The 22,500-nt window shown below is 38.8% G+C and overlaps 1 protein-coding gene across 2 annotated transcripts in view; it reads left to right on the forward strand.

The window, feature by feature from the left end:
• The first annotated feature begins 5,053 nt into the window (after positions 1-5,053).
• The window catches only part of adamts14 (ADAM metallopeptidase with thrombospondin type 1 motif, 14), a 54,166-nt gene continuing 36,719 nt past the window's right edge, over positions 5,054-22,500 (forward strand). For both annotated transcript variants that reach the window (XM_026178508.2, XM_080305450.1), the window contains exons 1-4: positions 5,054-5,190; positions 5,298-5,457; positions 5,869-6,290; positions 20,116-20,272. In XM_026178508.2, coding sequence (XP_026034293.2) covers positions 5,379-5,457; positions 5,869-6,290; positions 20,116-20,272 — 658 coding nt within the window. In that variant the 5' untranslated portion in view covers positions 5,054-5,190; positions 5,298-5,378. The remainder of the gene's footprint in view (positions 5,191-5,297; positions 5,458-5,868; positions 6,291-20,115; positions 20,273-22,500) is intronic.

Consider the following 22,500-nt stretch of genomic DNA (forward strand, 5'->3'; position numbering starts at 1 on the left):
GTCAGATGAGACCAAAATGGAACTTTTTGGCCAAAATGCAAAACGCTATGTGTGGCGAAAAACTAACACTGCACATCACTCTGAACACACCATCCCCACTGTCAAATATGGTGGTGGCAGCATCATGCTCTGGGGGTGCTTCTCTTCAGCAGGGACAGGGAAGCTGGTCAGAGTTGATGGGAAGATGGATGGAGCCAAATACAGGGCAATCCTGGAAGAAAACCTCTTGGAGTCTGCAAAAGACTTGAGACTGGGGCGGAGCTTCACCTTCCAGCAGGACAACGACCCTGAACATAAAGCCAGGGCAACAATGGAATGGTTTAAAACAAAACATATCCATGTGTTAGAATGGCCCAGTCAAAGTCCAGATCTAAATCCAATCAAGAATCTGTGGCAAGATCACAAACGCTGTCCATCTAATCTGACTGAGCTGGAGCTGTTTTGCAAAGAAGAATGGGCAAGAATTTCAGTCTCTAGATGTGCAAAGCTGGTAGAGACATACCCTAAAAGACTGGCAGCTGTAATTGCAGCAAAAGGTGGTTCTACAAAGTATTGACTCAGGAGGCTGAATAATTATGCACACCCCACTTTGCAGTTATTTATTTGTAAAAAATGTTTGGAATCATGTATGATTTTCATTCCACTTCTCACGTGTGCACCACTTTGTATTGGTCTGTCATGTGGAATTCCAATAAAATTGATTCATGTTTGTGGCTGTAATGTGACAAAATGTGGAAAAGTTCAAGGGGGCCGAATACTTTTGCAAGCCAGTGTATATGGGACACTGTGGTGTGAATAAGGCACGGCGGGACCACAGATCTGCATTTTGAGCCATCTTTATTCATTCTACATGCATCACACCACAACAACACTCTCAACCCTGCTTCCCCGTGATTTACCACCGCGGGCGGGATCTGCAGATGCCATGCAGGTGCGTCCGCACGGCACCACAGACCACGCCCCACCACAGACACTTTAAAACTGAAGATCAATCCCATTACCCACCTTAGCATTGTTGCTGACCATGTCTGTCCCTTTATATCAACAGTGTTCTGATGGCTGCTTTCAGCAGGATAACACATGTAAAGCTCAAAACATTTAATAATAAAACAAATAGCCAATTAGTTTCAAGATCTGAATCTAATAGAGCACCTTTGGTATGTGGTACTATGGCAGATTTGCATCATCAATGTACACCTGGCAAATTTGCAGGAACTGTGTAGAGGAATATTTCCACTAAACTGTTGAATCTACGAAGACTTAAATGAGGTCTGAAAGCAAAAGGGAATCCAATCGATACTAGCAAAATGTACCTAACAAAGTGGGTGGCAAGTGTATTTATACTGCATAGTAATCAGTCAAACTACATTGCAAAGTTAGACCTTTATTTCAAACAATACCTGAATGTTAACTTAACAATGTGTATTTAATTTATACAAAGCTTGATTAGCTGATTCAAAGCTGAAACAGAATGCTCTATTTGTTGTGATGCCAAGGAACACAAACAGCGCTGCAGTCATAACTCATCCCATGTGTCATTGTATTTTTGTCCTCTGTTTTAGGCTCAGCTGTGCAACATCAGTCAAATAAGCTTAAGCTGTTAAGCCAGTGAGTTAAAACTATGTTGGCACTTCGGGTGAACAAATAGAAGTTCACATAGCACCAGATTTAGCAGCTATTCTTCCAAGCTGTCTTCAGTTTAGTGATATGTTCTGTATGTTGGAGCATAATTCAAATGTTTGGCAACCTTTAAATATTGTATAAGCTAGTGATTCAATACAGTGAACTTTACATTCAATCACAGAATTTCATTCAATCTTTCTATAGTCACAAATACTTTTTATGAAACCAACCCTTGGTGTCAGATCAGCAACATTCTTTTGTTGCTTTTTGCTTTATTGGATAACAGTCTTATCTATAGACTTGTGACTTAACTTAAACTTTCCCTCATGAACTTGAGATTTAAGACTTGCTCTGACAAACTTGGACTTTGTTGAAAAGATAACTCTGTTTCAGACATGAACAGGTCACAGCAATGTCACATCACTGCCACTGTCAGTGTCAGTGAGTCTCATTACACATGCAAGACTATCAGAAATGCACAGAAGGCTTCTCGGCACCTGGCAGCTGAGACTGACTCCAGCACCCCTGTGACACTAAGATTCATAAGGAGTTAAAGAGATGGATGGATGGCGTTCTAAACATGTTCTTCGGAGACCCAAGATGTAGATGTAAATGAACAGTAATTGAAAGGTAGAGGTAGTATTCCGTGATATGTTTTTGATAATCTAAGGGCAGAAGGAGTAGTTTATCATTGTAGCAGATTCTTAAGTGTGTTATTTAGACTTATAAATTATGTATTAAAAAAAGGATGAAGATCCCTCGGCGTCACTCATTTTTAGTTTTTTAAAACCGTAAGAGTGGAGAGCTGATGGGGGAGTGAGAAGCCAAGAACGTTGCACACTCATACAATAGGGAATGGTCAGTCGCCACAAGCATACCCTGCTTTATCATCTATTTTAGCATAAATGGGATTGTAATAAATGAGCAAAAATAAATAAGACTTAAAACAAACACCTCAGACCCTAGAAAATCAGAAAAGTGTTTAGAATTCAAATCAGCAGAAGGGTAGTTTTCTCACACACTTCTATAGAATTGGAATTTGCAACCGCCTACTTGCCATTTAAAAGAAGCCCTAATACCTAACCTGGACCCACAGCTAGAAAGAGGAAGTGTAGTGTAATTTTTGCATTCATTTCCCACAAAACTGAATGAAAAACAATAGTTTTTGAAATACAAAGAAACAGACAGGGTTGATTTAGTTCTGTTAGAGCTGCACAGGGCTCCCAGATTAATCACATCTTTTTAAAAAAAGGTGAAGTGAAACTTGCGTGCTCATTTTTAACCATCCGAACACTTCAGACGCTGCTCTTCCCGCAAGCTGCCGGGCAGACTAGCAGCTGCTTTGCATCTCTCTGCATCTCAGAGATGAAAAGTCACATATTTTCTCAGCACGCTGGCATGGCTAGACCACATTACAGCACACATTGAGGCATCCACAATTCCACACTCTATACTGCAACTTTCCCCCTCTGCTGAAAACACAGTGTGGGAGAAGACGTTTGATTCTTTGCAGCTCCACCTGACAAAGTTAAACCAGGCACTGTAAAGAAATTATATGCGCCAGATTTTAGGCATGGTTTAGGCTTTGAAGCCCATCTATGTGAAATATGAGAGGGAAATCTGTCAGCTAATATCTTTTTTCTCTCCTTTTTTTCAGAAAAACTGACTCTTACATGTCTAATTGTACTTGAAAACCGGATTTGGAGACAAACCTATACCGAAGTTTTGATCTTACACTCCTGTTGTAAAGGACAGAGTGTTCTGTAGTAGAAAATTGTTCTGGTGTGTGGACTTAACCACAGACTGTAAGTGGAGCTATTCATTTTAGAGGGGAAAAACAAGACTTCTAATTGAATACTATGTTATATTGTGGAATGTCATTCTGGCTTTTGGAAACACATGAAAAAAATCCTCCAAACAGTATGGATGGAAAAACTGCATAAAATCTTCTCACAAGGCAGTTAATGGTTTCCATCTCTTAATGCTGCGGTTAGTTTCCATTGCTTATTAATGCACAAGTCTGGATCACCATCCAAAATCCTCTCATTGCTGCCCTGGGGGAATGACTGCTCTAAACCCACACCTGCTCTGCATTGACCATCCTGGTAGCTTAATTAGCCCAAAATTAAGGGCAGAGTACTCTTATCTGAGGCCCAGACGCAGTCGAGGAACTGGGGAGGAAAAAGAAGGTCCTGTCTAGACACTTTCCCCCCCTTTCTCAAAAAGTACCTGAAAGTCAGACTCATGTTAGCCCAGCCCCCTTCTCTTCCTTTGAGAAGGATTGCAGAGTTGTTGGTTCAGTCTCAGGCTGGTTGTCATGTCTGACTAAGTCTGGACTCCAGCAGACTGAGCCGTGGCCAACAAAATCCTGGTTGCCCGAGCAGATCCAGCATTTTAATAGGCTGTCATTCCACCGATGGAATCTGCTGCACAGTTTTCACACATCCTAAGCCTCAAATGATGGCTTTGGATTTGTTCCTTTTCTCCAAAATGGAACAATATGCTCGCAGTGACATCTGCAGGATTCGCCATGATTATTTAACTTTAAACGCAAACCACTTGAGGTCATTAAATCGGATCATGCAGTGTGTATTTTGTTGATACCAGAACATGGAAAACGTGCAGTTATATCAAATCGCTTATTATCCCTCTAGCCAATGATAGGCCTGAGTTTTCAAAAGGCACACCTGCACGTTACCCCAACATGTACTTTGACTCTACATTTAAAGGATCTTTGAAGGCAGATAAAAAACGAAGGTAGAATGTTACATATGGTAAAACCAGTTTTAATGTGCAATGTTTTCTTTATTTTAGTAAAAAGGATACATAAGGTAATTAACGTTATTTGCCTTGGCAAAAACTGAAGCTTCAGAACTTTGGTTGCATTTTATAGCTTTTGCTTGAAATAAACAAGAAACGACTGTAGCCGCGTTGAATTTCTTTTATCTCCGTTTTTTAGATTTAAATTCATTTTTCATGCCACGTTTCGACAGTTAAAGCGCCCCTTTCCATTCATGGACGTTATCCTATGCGGTTTTTTTTTTTTTTTTTGCGGACTCGTGTGTAAACACTTAGCAGTTATGACAAAGCTTCTGGTTGAGTTTGTCTTCAGAATGAGAACTTTTAGAAGTTTAAAAGTCGCGAGGCTAAATATGCGGTCGTCTAGGGCAGAGATGGCGCTCCCACTATTGGCTGGTTGTGGCTTCAAGTCGAGCAGTTGAGACTTACGCAGCCGAGCCATTGGTGCGTAATGGTGCACGACTGGACGGCAGATGTTTCACCACCGGGACAGTCTGTCTCTGCACACATTATCTGAACCCTTCTGAGTTTTTTTCTTCTTAGCGTAGGCGTGTGTTAACTTGGTCTCCTTGCGATTTAAAAGTTACCTAAGAAGAAAGAGAGAAAGAGGAAGGGGGAAAAAAGTGGACAACCTCTTCAAACCGTCCCGGTTTTTACCGGGGAGTTGTCGTCATCAATACCACAGATGTCCCCCCCTTTGCTCCCTGAATGGATAGGGCAGTCTTGGTCTATGCAGCTCATTGCAGGCCAAAAGATTGGAAACAACTTGTGAGTATCCGTCAGTTTGGCGTCTAGAGGGAAACGCTCAGAAATGCCCGGCTGCTTCGCTGGAGCTCAACTCTGAGGACTTTTCTCCTGCATTTGTGCTTTTCCAGGAGGGAGAACTCTGCTCTCAGTTTGCAGCAAGAAGGAAAACTTAGCGCTGAAGTGGCAGCTCTCACATTATAGTCCTCGCTATGGATTGTATGTATTTATTGATGTGCTTTTCACTCAGTCAAGTATTTTTGGAGTGTATTTTCGCAGCAAAAGCGCATGGTGAGTTATCCATTCCGTTTCCCTTTATTTTTTACACATGTTTTTACGGTGCAGAGAGATGCACTGTAAAGTTTATAAAGTGGGGGGGAATAATGATAAGAATGAAGCCCTGCATCTATTGATGGGTCATACATTAAACCTGACAGCCTTGCTGTTCAATCAATGTAGGGTGTTGCTGTATTTCCACTGTGACTATCCACTGTCAGCTATATATAGTTGTTTCATAAAGACAGTATTAATGCTAAGATAATTCATTATGTCATAATAAATATTATTTGTCTATATTTTCTCTTTTTTACTCAATCGTGCATGTGTAGTTTCTGTTTAAACTGCTTAGTTGTCATTTCCTTTGGAACTTGCTTTGCATAGGTCACTACTGTCATTCTCACTTGACACTGTCTGTCTCATCAGAAAAAATCTCTGGAAAGTTAAGTGAATATGGTCTTATCGTGCCATTCAGCACAGACTCCCATGGCCGGTACATTTCTCATGTGGTCTCAGCTGGAATTGGAAGTAAAGGTGCTGCTGCTCCTGTTGTTGATGCTGTCTCAGGCTTTGGCAGCAGAAGAAGGGTGGCCCGCAGTGCCTCTGAGATGCCCTCAGTCACCTCAGCGTCGGCTCAGCACTTATTTTTCAATGTTACTGTGTTTGGGAAAGAACTGCACCTCCGCTTGAGGGCCAACAGGAGGCTGGTAGCCCCAGGGGCTTTTGTGGAATGGCAAGAGGACTTTAAGGAAAAGGCCAAGGAACGAATCCAAGGAGACTGTGTTTTCAGTGGAGATGTGACTGACATGCCAGATGCTTCTGTGGCTATCAGCAATTGTGATGGACTGGTAAGTACCACTACTGCAGGCGTGAAACAGTAGTATGATGCTTTCACTTCTTTGACACTGTGTCAGCCAGAATATGCTTTGACATGTATTTTTTCATATCCAGAAAGTCTCCCGGGGCACTTGTTCCACATAACATCATCACATTAGATAAAAATGGTTACATCATCTGAAATCCTTTGATGATGTTAAAAGGCTGCTGTCATCTTGTCAGCATGGATACTTAATAACATGTTTGCATTGTATTAAAGAAATGTCAGCGTTATTTACAAAATGTCTCTCACAACATCTTTACAATGCTGCCCATCTGTATATATTTTCCAAAACATCCCACCCACTAGGCTCTGTGTGGGCTAGTTTGAATGCTGTTTTTTGTTGTTGTTATTAGACTCATTTTCCCGGCTAGATCAGACCAATTTGGAAAATTACAGAACAAACATCTCAAAAATTGATAAAGGATGAGCCTGATTGCATTTCTTTCTGCTGATGACCATCTGAGTGTTGATAACATAGACGTAACTTCATGTAGCAGGCTTTAGCCTAGCCTTTGAAAATGTCAAAATCAGTGAGCTTCAGGGATGTCTTCTTATTTTTGAATGTTGTTTTTATGCAGGGTTGACATGACAACATAACCTCTCATAAGCATAACATCAAAGGTCTGATAACTGAACAGCTGAACCAACCACAGGACATTATAATGATGCCTTGGTCAAACTTTTCCATAGTGTAGTGGAAAAAGTGTGAGTGTTTTAAACCTTTGGTAAGTTGGTAAAGTTGTTAGGAAGTTCTTAAGACTCGTATTGTATTTTTTATTTAGTGGTAGTGTAGTTTTAACATAATGTAATTACATTTTCTGTAAAATGGTTGAAAAAAAAGTTATAGTTAGTTGTTACACAGCACAGTTGGACTTTATGAGAGTAAGTGTACAGGAAGCTAGTTCAGAGGAAGCTGTAAAGACAAATTTGAATCAAGAGAGAACTAAAGAACAAGGGGTCTGTTTACTTCCTATTAAAGCCACTAATCCATCTAGCTATCCATTTTGTTAATATCCAGTACAGGTTCATGGGGTACTAGAGCTTCTCCCAGCTGTCACTGGTACACCCTATTAACAGTCACTGTAGCACAAATGACTGTAATTAACTTGAAGAGTTGAGGTGATGCTCCATAGGTAGCAGTGAATGGATCTGTACAGCATACAACATTATTTACTCCTATTTACTCCTATTCTTGTTTTTGCACATGTAGCGGTGCCGTTGTTTTTATAGGTTAGGGTTCTTGCTCATAAAATGTTAGCATTCTACTAATGGTTTACCGCTTATTTACTGTGTAAAACAATGTAAAAATTGATTGATCTCCTTCCAGGATTGAACTGGGGATCTTTTCCCCATTGGTCTTATTGTGCCATTTGATCTGTAAATGACTACGCTGTAGAATCCAGATTAAAAATCGCCAGATTTTATTTTTCAACCAAGTAAAAGTGCATTTTCCCTTCAATATTCCAACATATACTGTATATTTTGTTAAATATACTTTAATCTAACTTTAATATTTGTGACTTAACATGCTTTTACTCATGCAGTATACTTTTATAGGGCATAGGACATGTGGGAAATCTCTTGTTTTATTTAATGCTTTGACTTAATTATAAACCAGCCACATGTGACAGTTTGAGATAATAAAGCTAATTTTTAACTTAGCAATTAAGTCTCCTGTGTTCCAATGACTCCTTTTAATATGTAGGCGTAGGAGCCAGGTGAGATGGTATAGGCCATCCAATTAGAACGAAAAAATTCAGCTTATATACTTGAAAGAATTACACTTACTAAAAACAGTCATAAATATTCAGAATGTCTCCTTCATCTCAGTCTTGTGCACACCTATTTCAGTGAAGTGTTGCCCAATATTACATATCTCCAAAGTGTATTAATGCCTCTTAGAGCTCGCGAGAACTACATTTAGGCGGTAATTCTCAGTGGGCATCCATGCTTTACATTGCTGTAGTTGTTTAGTTCATTAACAGTATGAAATTGTGGCTTAGCGTAGCTTTTGTGAGTGAGAGTTAATTAGCTGCAACTTATACAGGTGACAATTAATGGTGGCTTAATATTTGAAACATGCAGTTTGAATATTTTTGTACTTTGCTAATAAAAAAATTAGGGAGTATAAATTAAAAGTGTTTAAGTAAGGCTTGGTTGAGCTTTTTTGACCCCTTTGCCAGATCCTAAAAGTCAGGTCCTAAAAGGAAACAGCTACTGGACCCCATCACCAAAAAAGTTGAACAATGAAACTGGTATAAAACATTCTTAGGTTTGGCTTAGTTCATAATGAAAGAGCACATTCTCAAGAGGCCTGTCTGTCTCCACAGCATTGTACTCCACCATTACCAATACTATGTGACTCATTTTGCACTAACACAGTCTCTTGGTATCACCAATATAAAGCTGTGTTATACTGACAGAGCAGAGCGATGGGAGGTGAGATGCTAATGGATGTTTGCAGTTGGGAAAATTAGAGTGAATTTCCAAACAAGCATGTGACATTTGAAATGGCAGGCTGACCACATTGAGGCTACCTCTGACAAAAACAGCATGCGTGGAAGTAGAGTGAAGATAAAGTCACCTGGAAGCTTTTGAAATCCTTCACAGGAGACAGATGCATGTAATGTTTAATTTAGGATTCCTTTTGTAAATGACTACATATTGTGAAACACTGATTAAATAGTTCATCCAACCTTGAGTTGAAAGATCATTGAGGGGCAGTTCTCCTTTCAGTGATCATCTGTTAATTACAATAGCAAAGACGAAAAAAAGAGATGCATCAATTGAAAACAAACAAACAAACCCTTTATATACTGATTCAAGGCTGCAGGTGACAGCAATTAACCCTGTTTTGACTCTAAGCCATATTTCAACTCTGCTTCCAGACTTGTTTGTCAAAACAGCGGAGCTTTTTGTCTCGCACAATTCGAAGAAACAATAGAGGGGTCCTAATGTATTTAACTGGTTGCCATCACTACGCCATCACGTATTTATTATTATTAACACAGGAAAATGTGCTGAAACTAAGAAAAAAGTAGATAGAAACACTTCTCTCTTCTTTTTGAATGTAATGATAGTGAGCGGTATACAGACAATGAAATGCAGTGTTCACATAGAAATCACAAGTTATTTCTGAAAGCCAACTGTGTACCCTTCAGTGGCAACAAGTGACACACTGGCCCTATGCAGAACACTGTCCTATTCACCTAGAAACATGGTAGAAATGTCTGATTTGTTATAAAGCACAGTTTAAGAGAGACCAATCCTGGTGGTTCTTTCTAGCTTAAACCATGTTTTCTTAGCTATTTTCTGATTTTGTGTTCTGAAAGCTTCTGTTGTGCTTTTTCAGTTACATTTTGTTCTACTAGCTTTCTTAAACTAACTCCATTCTGGTAGAAACTTTTTTGTTGTTTTCTGTTTTCCAAGCTCCTCTTTGTACCCTGGGTTTAAAACTAGTAGACACAAGCATATGGTTTATGTGGTTCATTTTGAAGCCTCCAGTTTGGCATTTGGGCTGTGTTCATCTTTGCTTTTGTAAGCCAGAAGTGATTAAATTCACTAACTTGTCACCTAAGGCTAGTCAACTGACTTGGTCCACAAGGTTAATGTGATACTATTGCTGTGTCTTAAATCTTACATTTAAAACTGCACTGGACGCTCCTTGGATGGTCTATTTATAATGACAAAACAAGTTAAGTGTGGAATGCACTGCATTTGTGAGCTTTAAAAGTCCCCATCTTGGTTACAGTATGTAGTAGAAAGAGAGGAACTACCAACCAGTTTTTAGCTAAAGTTGTTCTGCAGGCATTAGACCTGCTATATTTTGTTATACGGATATTAGGCCTCAGTCACAAAGGCCTAGAGACCTGGCAACCGAGTGAAATCAAGGTGAAAATGTGTATTTCCTGAGTGCTTCCTGGTGGTTGCTGGCAGTTGCTGTGAAATCAATCACTAAAACTGCATTCACATAGGCCTATGGATGCAAGAGCCCCCTGGTAACCACTGGTTACTAGATAAATCTGTGTATTTTGCAACTGGTTGGGGAATAGTTGATGGAGGTTGCTGGCAGTCACTAGGGTGAAACTAGTCGCAAAGAGATATGCTGTGCACCACCCAAAAATCTTATTTTCATTACTTTGCTCATTACTTTGTTGTTGTTTTATTAGAGGTAGTTTTATTAGAAGATGCCAACTTGTCTGCAGACTCATGCAAGCTCCTTGCCAGGCAAGAGTGAAACTCTTAAAAATGAAATTTGAAAAGACCCTTTGCATTCAGAGTAAAAGTTGAATCTTTTGAAATGTGTTGAAAATGTGTTGATATTCTCCATTTCTGGTTTGTGTCACACTTTTTGCATTTTACTTGAATTGTCAAAGGCGATCTATTATTTCTCTACAGGTCAGAGAGTAAATGGAGAGTCTTTTCAAATAAGTTGACAACCTCCATGCAAACTACAGGTAGCTATTTATGATTTATAACCATTTTGTTTTGGTTTGGTTTTTTTTTTACAAATTTTTCCAAAGGTAGAAACTATATTAGAAACACCCTTCAAACATTTTACAAGTGTTGATGATGGACAGTTTGTCCACCAGAGGGCACTATACAACTTGGCTAAAAGTGTTTAGAACACCACAATAAGCTCATCTGAGCCAAGTAAGGTAGGAGGTAAATAAGTAACTTATGACAATATCTCGTAATATCTCATTTAGGTTTAGTGAAAAAAAACTACACATAACAAATGTTGGGGAAATCTATTTAAGTTTTTTTTTATGTCTGACAGAAAAAAATTGACTAATAGATTGGATATTTAAATCACCAAATATCAGTGTAAGTCTTAAAAATCTGCTAGCAATTGAAGCAATCATGAGGAGTCAGCAACCTCCTGTAACCGCTCACCAACTGGTCAGGAAATACACATTATTCCCTAGCAACTGGAGGTTGCCACAAAATAATAAAAGCAGATAAGAAAATTTTGTTAAAGGAGTGTCCTTCACAACATAAACCATTGGGAAAGCAGTATGATATATGAGGCTCAGAATAAAAGATAACATCAAATTAACATCATTTTGTATATATTTTTAGGTAAGATTTGAGTATGCTCTTACTCTGAAGCAAATGTCTGATTCATTGTTTCAAAGGCAAATTGTTATGAGGCAGAAATTTACATTTTGACAGACTGATGTGATCAAATCACGCAGTAAATAAAAATCCTAACACTGAAATCTGCATGTGATTTAAAGTTTTTTTTTTGTCGCTTTGTGTCAGGAAAAAAAACAAAAACAAAACAAAAACATGCTGCTGCTAATCTCCGAGATTAGATCTCCACGAACAATATTGCACTTTATCGTCGGTCACGGTGGCAGAAGTCTTAAACTCAGCCAGGAAACCAAAACTATCTGCATCACTAAAGACCACTAAGTACATGTGGGAAACTATGCTTTGTTTGTCGTTTAGGTGAACTTATCCTTTAAAAAGGCTGCTGTCAGACTGTTACCAATATAGTACATGTGTTTCCTTGCATCAGAGCCAACATAAACATGGACTTGTTCGTGCATGCAGGGATTTTCAAGATGCATTTTTGAAGTTGCACAAACAGCTTGGAGGCAAATTATTTAGTCTGATGTGTCTGCTTTACGTAGAATGAAGATCAAGTATGATGAAAGGACCCAGTCTGAAAAGGATAAGAATGCGAGTCATATGCTTAGATTGTTAAATGCGGGCCAAATCTTTAAGATGCACTCTAAGTCTTAATGTACCACCAGCACTCAATCTTCAAAAGCTTTTTGATGGACTTCAATAGAGACCAAAAATTTTGTAATTTCACTTTGTATTTTACCCGTAGTTGACTACAGCCCAATTGCAGTGACTCACACACACTGTGCTAAATAATTATCTGGATGGAGATTGCAGTAATGCGGGTGTAGCCTGAATTATGGGAAGTGGATAGCACAGTTTTAGAGTGTGTGTTTTTTAATTTTCATGACAACAAAGTGCTAAAAGGTGAGGAACTCATCAGTAGTCATCATAGTTCTTGTCTTACAATTTTTCAGCAGTTTCATTCTCTTTACTGCAGCTGCATTTCAGTGATAAACCTCTTTAGTTTTTCCTCTGCAGTGAGGCTGCTCCAAGAAAGATGACTCCTACAAACATATTCAACTATCTGGTCTCCTACCCTGTGTTAAAATGTGCAAGATTTATGGCATTTGAATCTCATTACAATATGCAGAGTAAAGCTGCTTGTTAATCTTGAATATATTTGGTCCGCAGATTTTTAGCTGAACTTGCAAAGATAGAAAGTTCAACATAACTTCATAAGTATTTGACAAAAACAGATCCACACTTTCAGTTTCATTTGAAGGTGTTTTGCATCTAGTGACTGCCAGAATCTGTGATGTCATCCTCTGAATCTGGCTCCTGCTAGACGGCAACAGCTGTGCGCTCCAGAAGAGCATGAGCTATTGTTGCGAAGCGATGAGTGATGGCTATGATGATACTGTGTCCTGCTCATGTGTTGGGAATTAGCGAAGATGATGGGCTGATTGTATTACATGTGTGATAGTGACACGAGTGCCAGATAACCGCGGGAGGAAAAGCGCTATTTCTGTGTCCATCAGTTAAAAAGAGGGTGAGCCACCCGGCAACAGTCAGTGAGTTGGGAGTTGGCTTACTTGTGTGTGTGTGTGTGTTTGTGTGGTGGGTTGGGGATGGTAGGTGTGGTGGTGGTGGGGTTCGGGTGTTTTCCATCCACTGAGAATGGAAAAATGCTTGCATAAATTGTTCTATTCATGAATCTTTGCAGGGACTCTGTTCTGAGCTTTTCCCACTCCAGTATTCCAGGATTCTCTGGCGTTCCAGTACTTTGCTGGCACTGAGGTAAAGTCACTAAATTAAGAGCTCCATCAGTGGAAGCCCAACATCTCAGCCAATAACGTGATTTATTTCCACTCACTCTAATCCTTATTTGTAGCAGCTGTGTTATGTCTGCATAAACAGGTGCTCATTCAAACACACACTGGGATCCAGGACACACACAGTTACGTTTACCGCTGCTGCTACTTCTTTGTGTACCAATTTTACCTTGATGCTTATTTCTACAACTGTTCCTTCTACAAAGTTTATTCTTCTAATTCTTGAAGAAGCTGTTATTGCTACTTACCTCTCCTTCTACTCCTATTAAGAATATTTAAAATACTAATAAAAGAAGTATATTAATAGATTATGTAAATTTTTAAGGAGATTCAAATGAGTTTGCTTCTAAAATCAGCCTGTTTTTCCTTAAGTGATCTATTCCTACATTATTGTGCATGCATGTAAATATAGAGCATGTAGACTTATGGCGATTATACCCCTAATTTTCTCCATAGTTATCTTCTTGATCACATGGTATGCGTGCCCTTTCTGGCTCAGCACAGTGAAATGTGAAAGTTGATAAAAAGGAATCATGTAGTAATCCCCAGCTCCCACAACCTGTCTTATACGATTATTTCAAACCCTCGACTCTGCTGAGTCCAGCATTGCTGAGCCACGATTTAGTTGCTGGCTTACTGATCATCCCGGTTTTGCCACAAAAGCTTTTATCCAGCGTCACTGACATGGCTGTTGCTGCCAGTATATTATGAATATTGAGTCAGAAGTCCCATCTCTTCTATCCATCAACAACGCTGAGGTTCTGCATCTCGCTTTGGCCTGTTCATGAAATGAACCGCCTGACCTCACGATAAAAAGAGGACTTAACTTGCCCTCAGAGACTGGGGGCAAGGATTGTAAAACCAAAATTATATAAACATTCTCTAATTACAGGTTAAGCTACAGGAATGATAGCTGGATTTTGATTTCCTTACACGTTGCAGCACAAGCATCGGCAGCCCTTGGCACTTGCTCCATTTTTAGATTGCGTTTTCCTTTCATGGACATGCCTCCATCAGATTATCTAAGTAGATAAGATTGCTGTGAATGATCCCAGAAGCATGTTGTGACACTGCCTTTGTGTGCAGCATGCATGTCTCTATTCATATGTAATGCACCAACTGAAAAACAGCCCGGGCTGTAATTTCTCTAAGTGAGGCCCAATTTTCTCTGAGGATTGTAGGGGACACGTCTCACTCGCTGGACCGGGATCCTGTTTTTGCTTATCTCTCTTTCAGTGGTTGGAACCAAAGTTCAATAAGGCGGAAGATAATTAGCATTAAATATATTAGATTATTTATTAATACACAGCCGTAACTCATTAAGACAGAAACATATATGAGTTGTGTGACCAAAGTATCTTTTCCAGTGCTATGCATTTAGTTATTAGTGTAGTCAACTAGATTTTCAATGAGAGTTTCTCTGCAACTCTGCAGCAAAAAGTCATTTTTCACTTTGACTGCTTGTTGTTGAAGACAGACTGAAATTATTGCAGTATCTGCTGATACTGTTGATAGCTGTAGAAATGTCCCACGGATGACTTTTTGATAAGAAAAAAAGTTTATTTTTATTTTGAAAGCACGATTGTTATGCTTATTTTTAGCTTCAAAAATTGGTTCCTGGACTCTACTGATATAGATTGACCATCACTCAGTAAAACACATGTGTCTTTATATCAGAGATGCATGTGAAAACCACGAATACCAAACAGGCACACAGGCAATGCAGGCAAAGTTGTCATGTTAAAATCAAGTTTTTGGGAGTTTGCTTGTGGTTGTTAATAATATTGAACTTTTTTACTTCACTGTGTGCACTCACAGTTTTTAAACCAATCAAATTAGCCGTAGAATCACACATTTGCTGTTAAACAAGACCATCTTCCAGGAGTGGAGTTTTTTCACCTGTACTAACTGAGCAGGTGACTCACCAAAAACAGTTACTAAGAAATTACATACAGTAAATATCCATCTTCAAATTTGCTCTAACCAATGTGTGGAATTTAGAGCACTGGTGAGCTTAAGGGTCAGCAATATTTACCTGTTTCGTGTGGTCTCTGTGACACAGCTGAATGTCTCAAGTTCAGAGTGTTTTTCATTACTTAGGCAGGCATAGCAAGCCAAACCGCACACTGAGGTCAATGCACACTTATTCATGTGGAACAGGCTTTTAAACCACTGTATCACTTGACATAGAAAAGCTGTGTTTGTGTTTTGTTTATTAGTGTCGCTGCTAAGTATACTTCTTCATTCAAGTCACGAGAAAATAACTTTTTAGAAAAGTTCAGAAATAAATGAAAAAGGAAGTATTATATTAGCGGCACAGTTGATAAACTGCTCTTTAAATGACAACTGTAGCTCATAGATGTTGTAACAAAACTTATGTCATTGCCTAGATCCGCCTTGACCATAGATTTTACAAATGTTTATGTCTGGTGTGTCTCTGTAGGCAGGTCCAGATGCTGCTTCTCTCTCTCCGAACAGACCTGACTTCACTTTTTACCCGCTGCTGAAATAAGAGACCACAGAGGAAGTACTGGAGCATGTCTTACTTGGCATTTCCTGGTCAGGGGCTGCAGAGATTCTTTCACTCCTCTTTGGCTTAACTGTCACATGTCCACCCTTAGAGTCATGGCTTTTGTATCATCTGTCTTAAGTGACTTTGTTTCTTCCTGTTTTTTTGTAGGCACACTGCTCTATTTACAGCTCTGTATTTAGATTTCTTTTTACAGCTGTAAATACACACATTCTTGCCAAAGTCTTGTTGGTGTGCCTTCTTCAGAAGGATAATGATAGGCTGGGTAGCTTTATTCTCTTCGTTAAGGGCAGAATTATGAAAAATACAGCGTGCTCACACACACACACACACACAGAGGGAGTACAGGCTTAATAAAAACAAGACATCAGACAGAAGCAAAGTGTCAACTTCATATTTGCTTTTCTTTGCTACCAAAAGACACAGCCGTGACCGTGGTTCAGGGGTTTGGGAAGCACATCTGTAACCGGAAGGTCGCCGGTTCGATCCCCGGGCTCTCTGTCCTGGTCGTTGTCTCCTTGGGTAAGACTGCTTACTGGTGTTGGCCAGAGGGGCCGATGTAGCGATATGGCAGCCTCGCTTCTGTCAGTCTGCCCCAGGCCAGATGAATCTGGTTCAGAATGGGGGGGGTATATATACAAATAAATGGGTAGGAGAGAAAATGGAGCTAAACTCACCTTTTAAAGGAAAAGTATTACAGCAATTCTACAAAGGAGGCGTTCCAGTTGCTTTTATTCAGTACCGTGTCCCATTAGTGTGTGACTCAGTCAAATAAACTGTCTCAGTTAAAAGCAAAGCCTGTGAAGTGTGCTGTAAAACAAGCAAATATGTGTTAGGTCCTGAGCACCAAAATGATTGCACACTCAGTATAGACCCTGAATTAATTTTGCATAGGATCTTGGGTGACGTGATCCATGCACATCTGTAAGTAACAAGATGTGAATGCATGCAGAATGCGAATGTTTGGTGATTGCTTATACCTATAGTATGGTCTCGATTACCTACTGCACTGATGAACTTCTCCTCTGTTTTGATGTTGAATAACAGCATCTGAGAACTGTCACTTTTCTGCTATTCATTTTACAGCGATGTGAAAAAAGATTTTACAAGACTTTATGCAGCCCTGTGAAAACTTAAGTACAATGTTAGGCAGGTAAGTAGCAACCAAGAGCTGCTAATCAAATGCAATTCATTAACTGATGATCAGTAAGTGTGGCTGTCTCTTTAAAAGCCAAAGTTTTGGTAGTCTGCTAGTCTGGAGCATCAAGGGGTGTGTTTACACAGTGCCACAATCGTTCCAGGACTGGATGCTCTAAAAATTTCACCTCAAGGCCAGATTGTTCAATAGTCTGAGAAGTAACACATGAAATTAGTCTGAATAAGAAATTAGCAAACGAATAGGACATGCAGACATCGTCAGAGTTAGAAATAATAATTTCAATGGAAATGACGAATGTGTTCTTCAAACCTTGCCCAGCCTGGCTAATCTTTCACCCAATGCTTCCTCGATAATCTTCCACAAAATGGATTGGCTGGGTGGAATCTCCCTCTGTAATATATGGTCAAGCTGGTCGCACAATAACTTTACCACCTCCACAGCACACTTAGCTGCCTCCACCATGCTTGACTGATAGTGTTAAGTACTTCTTACATGTTACGTCATTCATTTGTTCTTCTCTTTGATACGAAGACGTTACGAAGAACTTGAACTCAATCGTCCGGAACACCTTCTTCCACTCTTCCACTGTCCAATGTCTGCGCTCTTTTGCTCATCTGAGATTTGGCTTTTTCTTGACATTTCTACCATGAAGTCCAGCATCCTGAAGTTGCAGCTGTCAGTTGACAACCTGTGAGGCATCTTGGTCTTAAATGACACACTCAGATTTTTGTCTTCTTACACAGTTGTGTATTAGGGCCAATTACTCTTTTGTTTTTGTCTTTGTTAGATCCAGTTTGTTCTGCTCTCTGAAGGGGGTAGTTAACAGCATGGTAAGAGAATTAAAGTGTCCTCGCAGTTTCTCACATTGAATAGCCTTCCTTTCTAAGCCCAACAATAGGCTGATAGGTTTATAAAAAAATGTTCTTTCTTTCTGGCCATTTTTAGCCTGTAAACAAGCAAACAACAGCTTATCCTTCCAACACTAATCTAACCGTAAAGAAAGCAATACTTCCTTTTTTTTGCTCCCTTATTACTTTAACAGTTTTCAGCTGTGCAACACAATTGCAAAATTGTTTTCTATTAATCAATGAGCCTTGTTAAATAATTAACTTGGATTAGGACCCATACCCCTCTCGTCCTAAGACAGCTGGGATAGGCTCCACCCACCTCTCGGAAAACAACAGCTGGATGGATGGATGGATCCATATCAGGAGATTGATATGGAAGTATCACAGTTGTTGATAATATACAAAAATGCAGATCACCTGATTCATTTTAATTGTTTGTGAAGTGGATCAAATTCTTTGTGAATTGCATTTTGTTTTTCTTTGGGGGAAAAAAGAGAAATTTGCTAGTGATATCAAAATATTTGACTGCCGGTGTACATCTCAGACTCAACAGGCCAAGCATGTTAAATTTCAAATTTCATAACAATAGGAAAAGACAGAACAAGTATGGCTTGTTTGGAAGGGTTGCCAGGAGAAAGACTCCTCTGTTAAACAACATGGCAGCAATGATGCGTCTGAACACACCACGAGACTTCTAGAACCAAATAAAGGACAGATGAGTGGAGATATTTGGCCACAGTGCACAGCAAATACCTCATACTAGCTGTCAGGATGACAGTTGTTTTGCACATTGTATGGAATTGTGTGAAAACTCATTCTTTCCCCCACGACTGCATCTATACAAATTTACAAACACTACTTTCCACTGATTTTCAGGTCTTTTACTGTTTCGATTCATTCCAGGCAGGTGTGTTTAAACTGCGCTAAAAGCTCAGAATTTGCATTTGAGCTTTGAATGTTTAAAGTTTAATGTTCATTTAGCAACTAAAGAGACAAATGAAAGCCTAGGACAGTGCCACATATTGGTAGTCACAAATACATTAATTGCCACTATGTAATTTTTCAGAATTTTCCTTTGTACCTGAGTGTTTTTCGTTTCGGTTTGGTTTTAGAGTTTGCGCTGTCTAGTTTCATTCTGTTTATGTGTCGGTTGTTCTTGGCCAAAGCATAGTTTTTGCAGGTTTCATTAAAGGTTTCCATAGAAAAAGCCTCTGTTCTCAACACTTGTCTTTTGGGAAGTGACAGTATACACTATTGAAGGTTTGCTACTGCTCATGAAATCATAAAATGAAATCAACCACAGAAACATTATTAAATAAAGGTTTAAAAACCTATCGATGGTATTTTGTTATAATGAACCAACCAATATTCCCAAGAAATGCACCTTAACAAGGTAGCCAGTATGGAAACACAAACTATAGTTAAAAGACACCTTTGATTCTGTTTTCTTACTTTTATCATGACCGACAGAAGTGATGCATTCACTCTGCATATGTACTGAGTTGCAATAGGTATACAACAAACAGAAACCTGAAGTAGAAACAAAAACCTGTCTTGAATTCCTTGTTGTCTACTTGCAAATTAAGCTCCTTTATTCCCTTCTCAGAGTCACATCCAGATACTATTATGCTAATAGAGAGAAATGCTATGTTTTTTGTTTGTTTTAAACATAATATTTCCAGTACAGCAACAGACCTACTCTAGTTATACAAATAAATATCAGGTTTGCTTACCCACTGAATCAAATATTTTTTTTCCCACTTTTCCACACAAAGTGAATGGTGAGTGTTGATTAAAGAGGATGATAAGTCAATATTTCCATGCTGGTGTGGACAAAGTTACTGCTCTACTATTCTTGTTGGTCTATACTTACCTTTGAATGTAAACAGCAAGGTCAGAGTTCCTCTCAGTGGGTAGCTGATGATTGGATATTGGTATTTTCTAATGCAAGCAGAACACACAAAAAAATCCAGGTTGAGACAGTTGAGTATATCACAAAGCAAACTGTAAACTTTACCACAGGCTTCGAATTCTGTGAGCATCCCAGACTGGCATCAACGCTTGTAAGAGTATCCAGCTGAAAGGATTTCTATAAACTCTTTGAAAAACTTAAAGCAGATGGAAATATAACACTGACATCACCACTCATCATTTAACACAGGGTGAAAGAAGACTGACATTCAATGAATCTTAAAGGGCCCCAAATTATGTCTACCTGCGTCATTCCGCTTATTGAGCACTTTACTAAATCTTCCAATTGATCAGGCACTCCATAATTACTGGCTCCAGTGGAAGAATTGTACTTTCAAGGAGGAGTGGTACATTCATTTTGAGCTCTCTTTTTCCAGGCAGGCCTGATCCGGACTGATAATGGGGAGTTTTTCATTGAACCCCTTGAGAAAGGCCAACAGGATGTGGAAGTGAAGGGGCGTGTCCATGTGGTCTACCGCAGATCAGCCATAAAGCAGGAGACAGGCCAGCGAAGGGAAGACCTCCACAATGAAGGTAGGCAAGGAGAGGGAGTGTGACGTAAGTGGAAACAAAAAAACCCCCAAACCTATATGTAGGTTTGAGTGCAACAACTGTGTGCTCCGGCCAAGTAAGGACATATGAGTAAGTGCAGAACTGAATACATCATTATATACCAGGAGCAGCAAAATTGATGTCCTGAAGGTTGGCGCATTAGTCACAGAATGGACAGAATAACAGAGGATAATGAAAGTACCTACGTCATACATAATTATAATTATAAAGAGCAAAAAACCAACATATTTTGACCTATTTATTACATGAACTTTTAATCATTTTAGTTTCTATTCATTATTGTATCTATTGTATCTGTGTAGTAATATATTATGAAACTCACTGACTGTTATTTACTGTTAGTGAACATTATTAACGTTATTGTCCACTGACTGAAACTAAATTTGATTTTCTTAGTGTGCTACAGTGTAGTAATGGTATGTAACTGCCCAATAAATTAAGTTTTTCTTTCAATTAGATTCACTCTGTGGTAATTTGGTGATAAATGGTGATAAATTGAGAAAATCACTAATTTGTTGCTGTCAACACAGTGAAATTCACATAAACTGCTTCACTTTATCTTGCGCCTCCATACAGACCTATCAGCAGAGGCAGTGCTCAATACACCAGCTGGTAAAACGAGGAAAGCTGGGGTTTGGTGGTATTATTGGGGACTGGGGAATTTAAGAAAGCTAGAGTGGGAAGTGACCTTTCCTTTGCAGCCAAATGATTCAATTTCATCATGAATTCCTTCTCTATTCCTTTCTTCCTGAAAAATAGCTTCAGCATCTGGTGGGAGACTCTTACTAACCTCACAAATTTTCTGTAGCTATAAGCCTCTATGGTTTACTTTTAATCTGTTGCTCTCTAGTGCATATGTTCTTTGTAACAACTGTCAAGTCACAAATTTACAGTCCCAATCCTCTCTTTTTTAAATGCCATTGTGAATTTCACTGTAGATGCATTCTCATATAAAGTAGCATATCTGTCATTGATGTTGATTTCCATACTATCACATACATAAAATAATCATATGATCAGAGTCAAAATTAACTTAAACCAAAATTAAAATATATGCTTTTTTATTTGATGTCTGTATTCATTCTGTAATCTGTATTTTAACACACACTGGAAAAAAAATTGTAATATAAAAGTATTTTACTGTGTATTTTACAGCTTTGTACTGTTTTTCTAGGATATCACTAAATTTACATAAATAGACTGTGGTTTTACATTTCAAATGTAAAATAACATAAAATCACTGTAAATGTAATAAAACATAATTTTCTTGTTTTTTAAATATATTTGTCTGTACATATGCATATTTAGATTGTTAAAATACATTCACAAATGTATCATAATTTCACAGATATTTGTCCGTTATTTGAAAGATTGAACTGTTAAATTCAAATGTAATACTATTGAAAAATATATAAAAAATGATTCTTATAAACTTTTTTTTTTAACATCAAATAATGTTATTTAGGGCGATCGTGGCTCAAGAGTTGGCAGTTCGTCTTGTAATCGGAAGGTTGCCGGTTTGAGCCCCGGCTCGGACAGTCTCGGTCATTGTGTCCTTGGGCAAGACACTTCACCTACCGCCTATCTACTGGTGATGGCCAGAGGGGCCAATGGCGCGATATGGCAGCCTCGCTTCTGTCAGTCTGTCCCAGGGCAGCTGTGGCTACAACTGTAGCTGCCTCCACCAGTGTGTGAATGTGAGAGTGAATGAATAGTGGAAATGTAAAGCACTTTGAGGGCCCCGAAAAGCGCTATATAAATTCAATCCATTATTATTATTATTATTTAAACCAACTGTTAACTGTATAACTGTATATTTCTGTACATTTAAGCATTATTATTCATGTTGCCACATTCATTGACCTTGTTTAAAGGTAATTTCATTGTTTAATCACATTAAAATGTTCCTAATTTAATGTTTAAAAGCAGTTGAAAAAGGCAAAATCCCATGTAAAATTAGGGCAACAAACTGTATTGTCATTACTGAAAATAACCGGATTTTTTTGAGAACTTTATTTTCTGTTATTTTCCAGTATTATTTTGGCGCCCAAGCTGCCGGAATATTACTGTTTTTTTTAGGATCTTTTTTTACAGTGCATATAAAAAAAGGCAACAGCGGTTCTGGTCCAAATCCACTTCTTTTGCTCTATCTATCTATTTATATATATATATGCATTAAACCCACACAC

This window comes from Astatotilapia calliptera, chromosome 8 (assembly GCF_964374335.1).
Source record: "Astatotilapia calliptera chromosome 8, fAstCal68.1, whole genome shotgun sequence".
NCBI lineage: Eukaryota > Metazoa > Chordata > Actinopteri > Cichliformes > Cichlidae > Astatotilapia > Astatotilapia calliptera.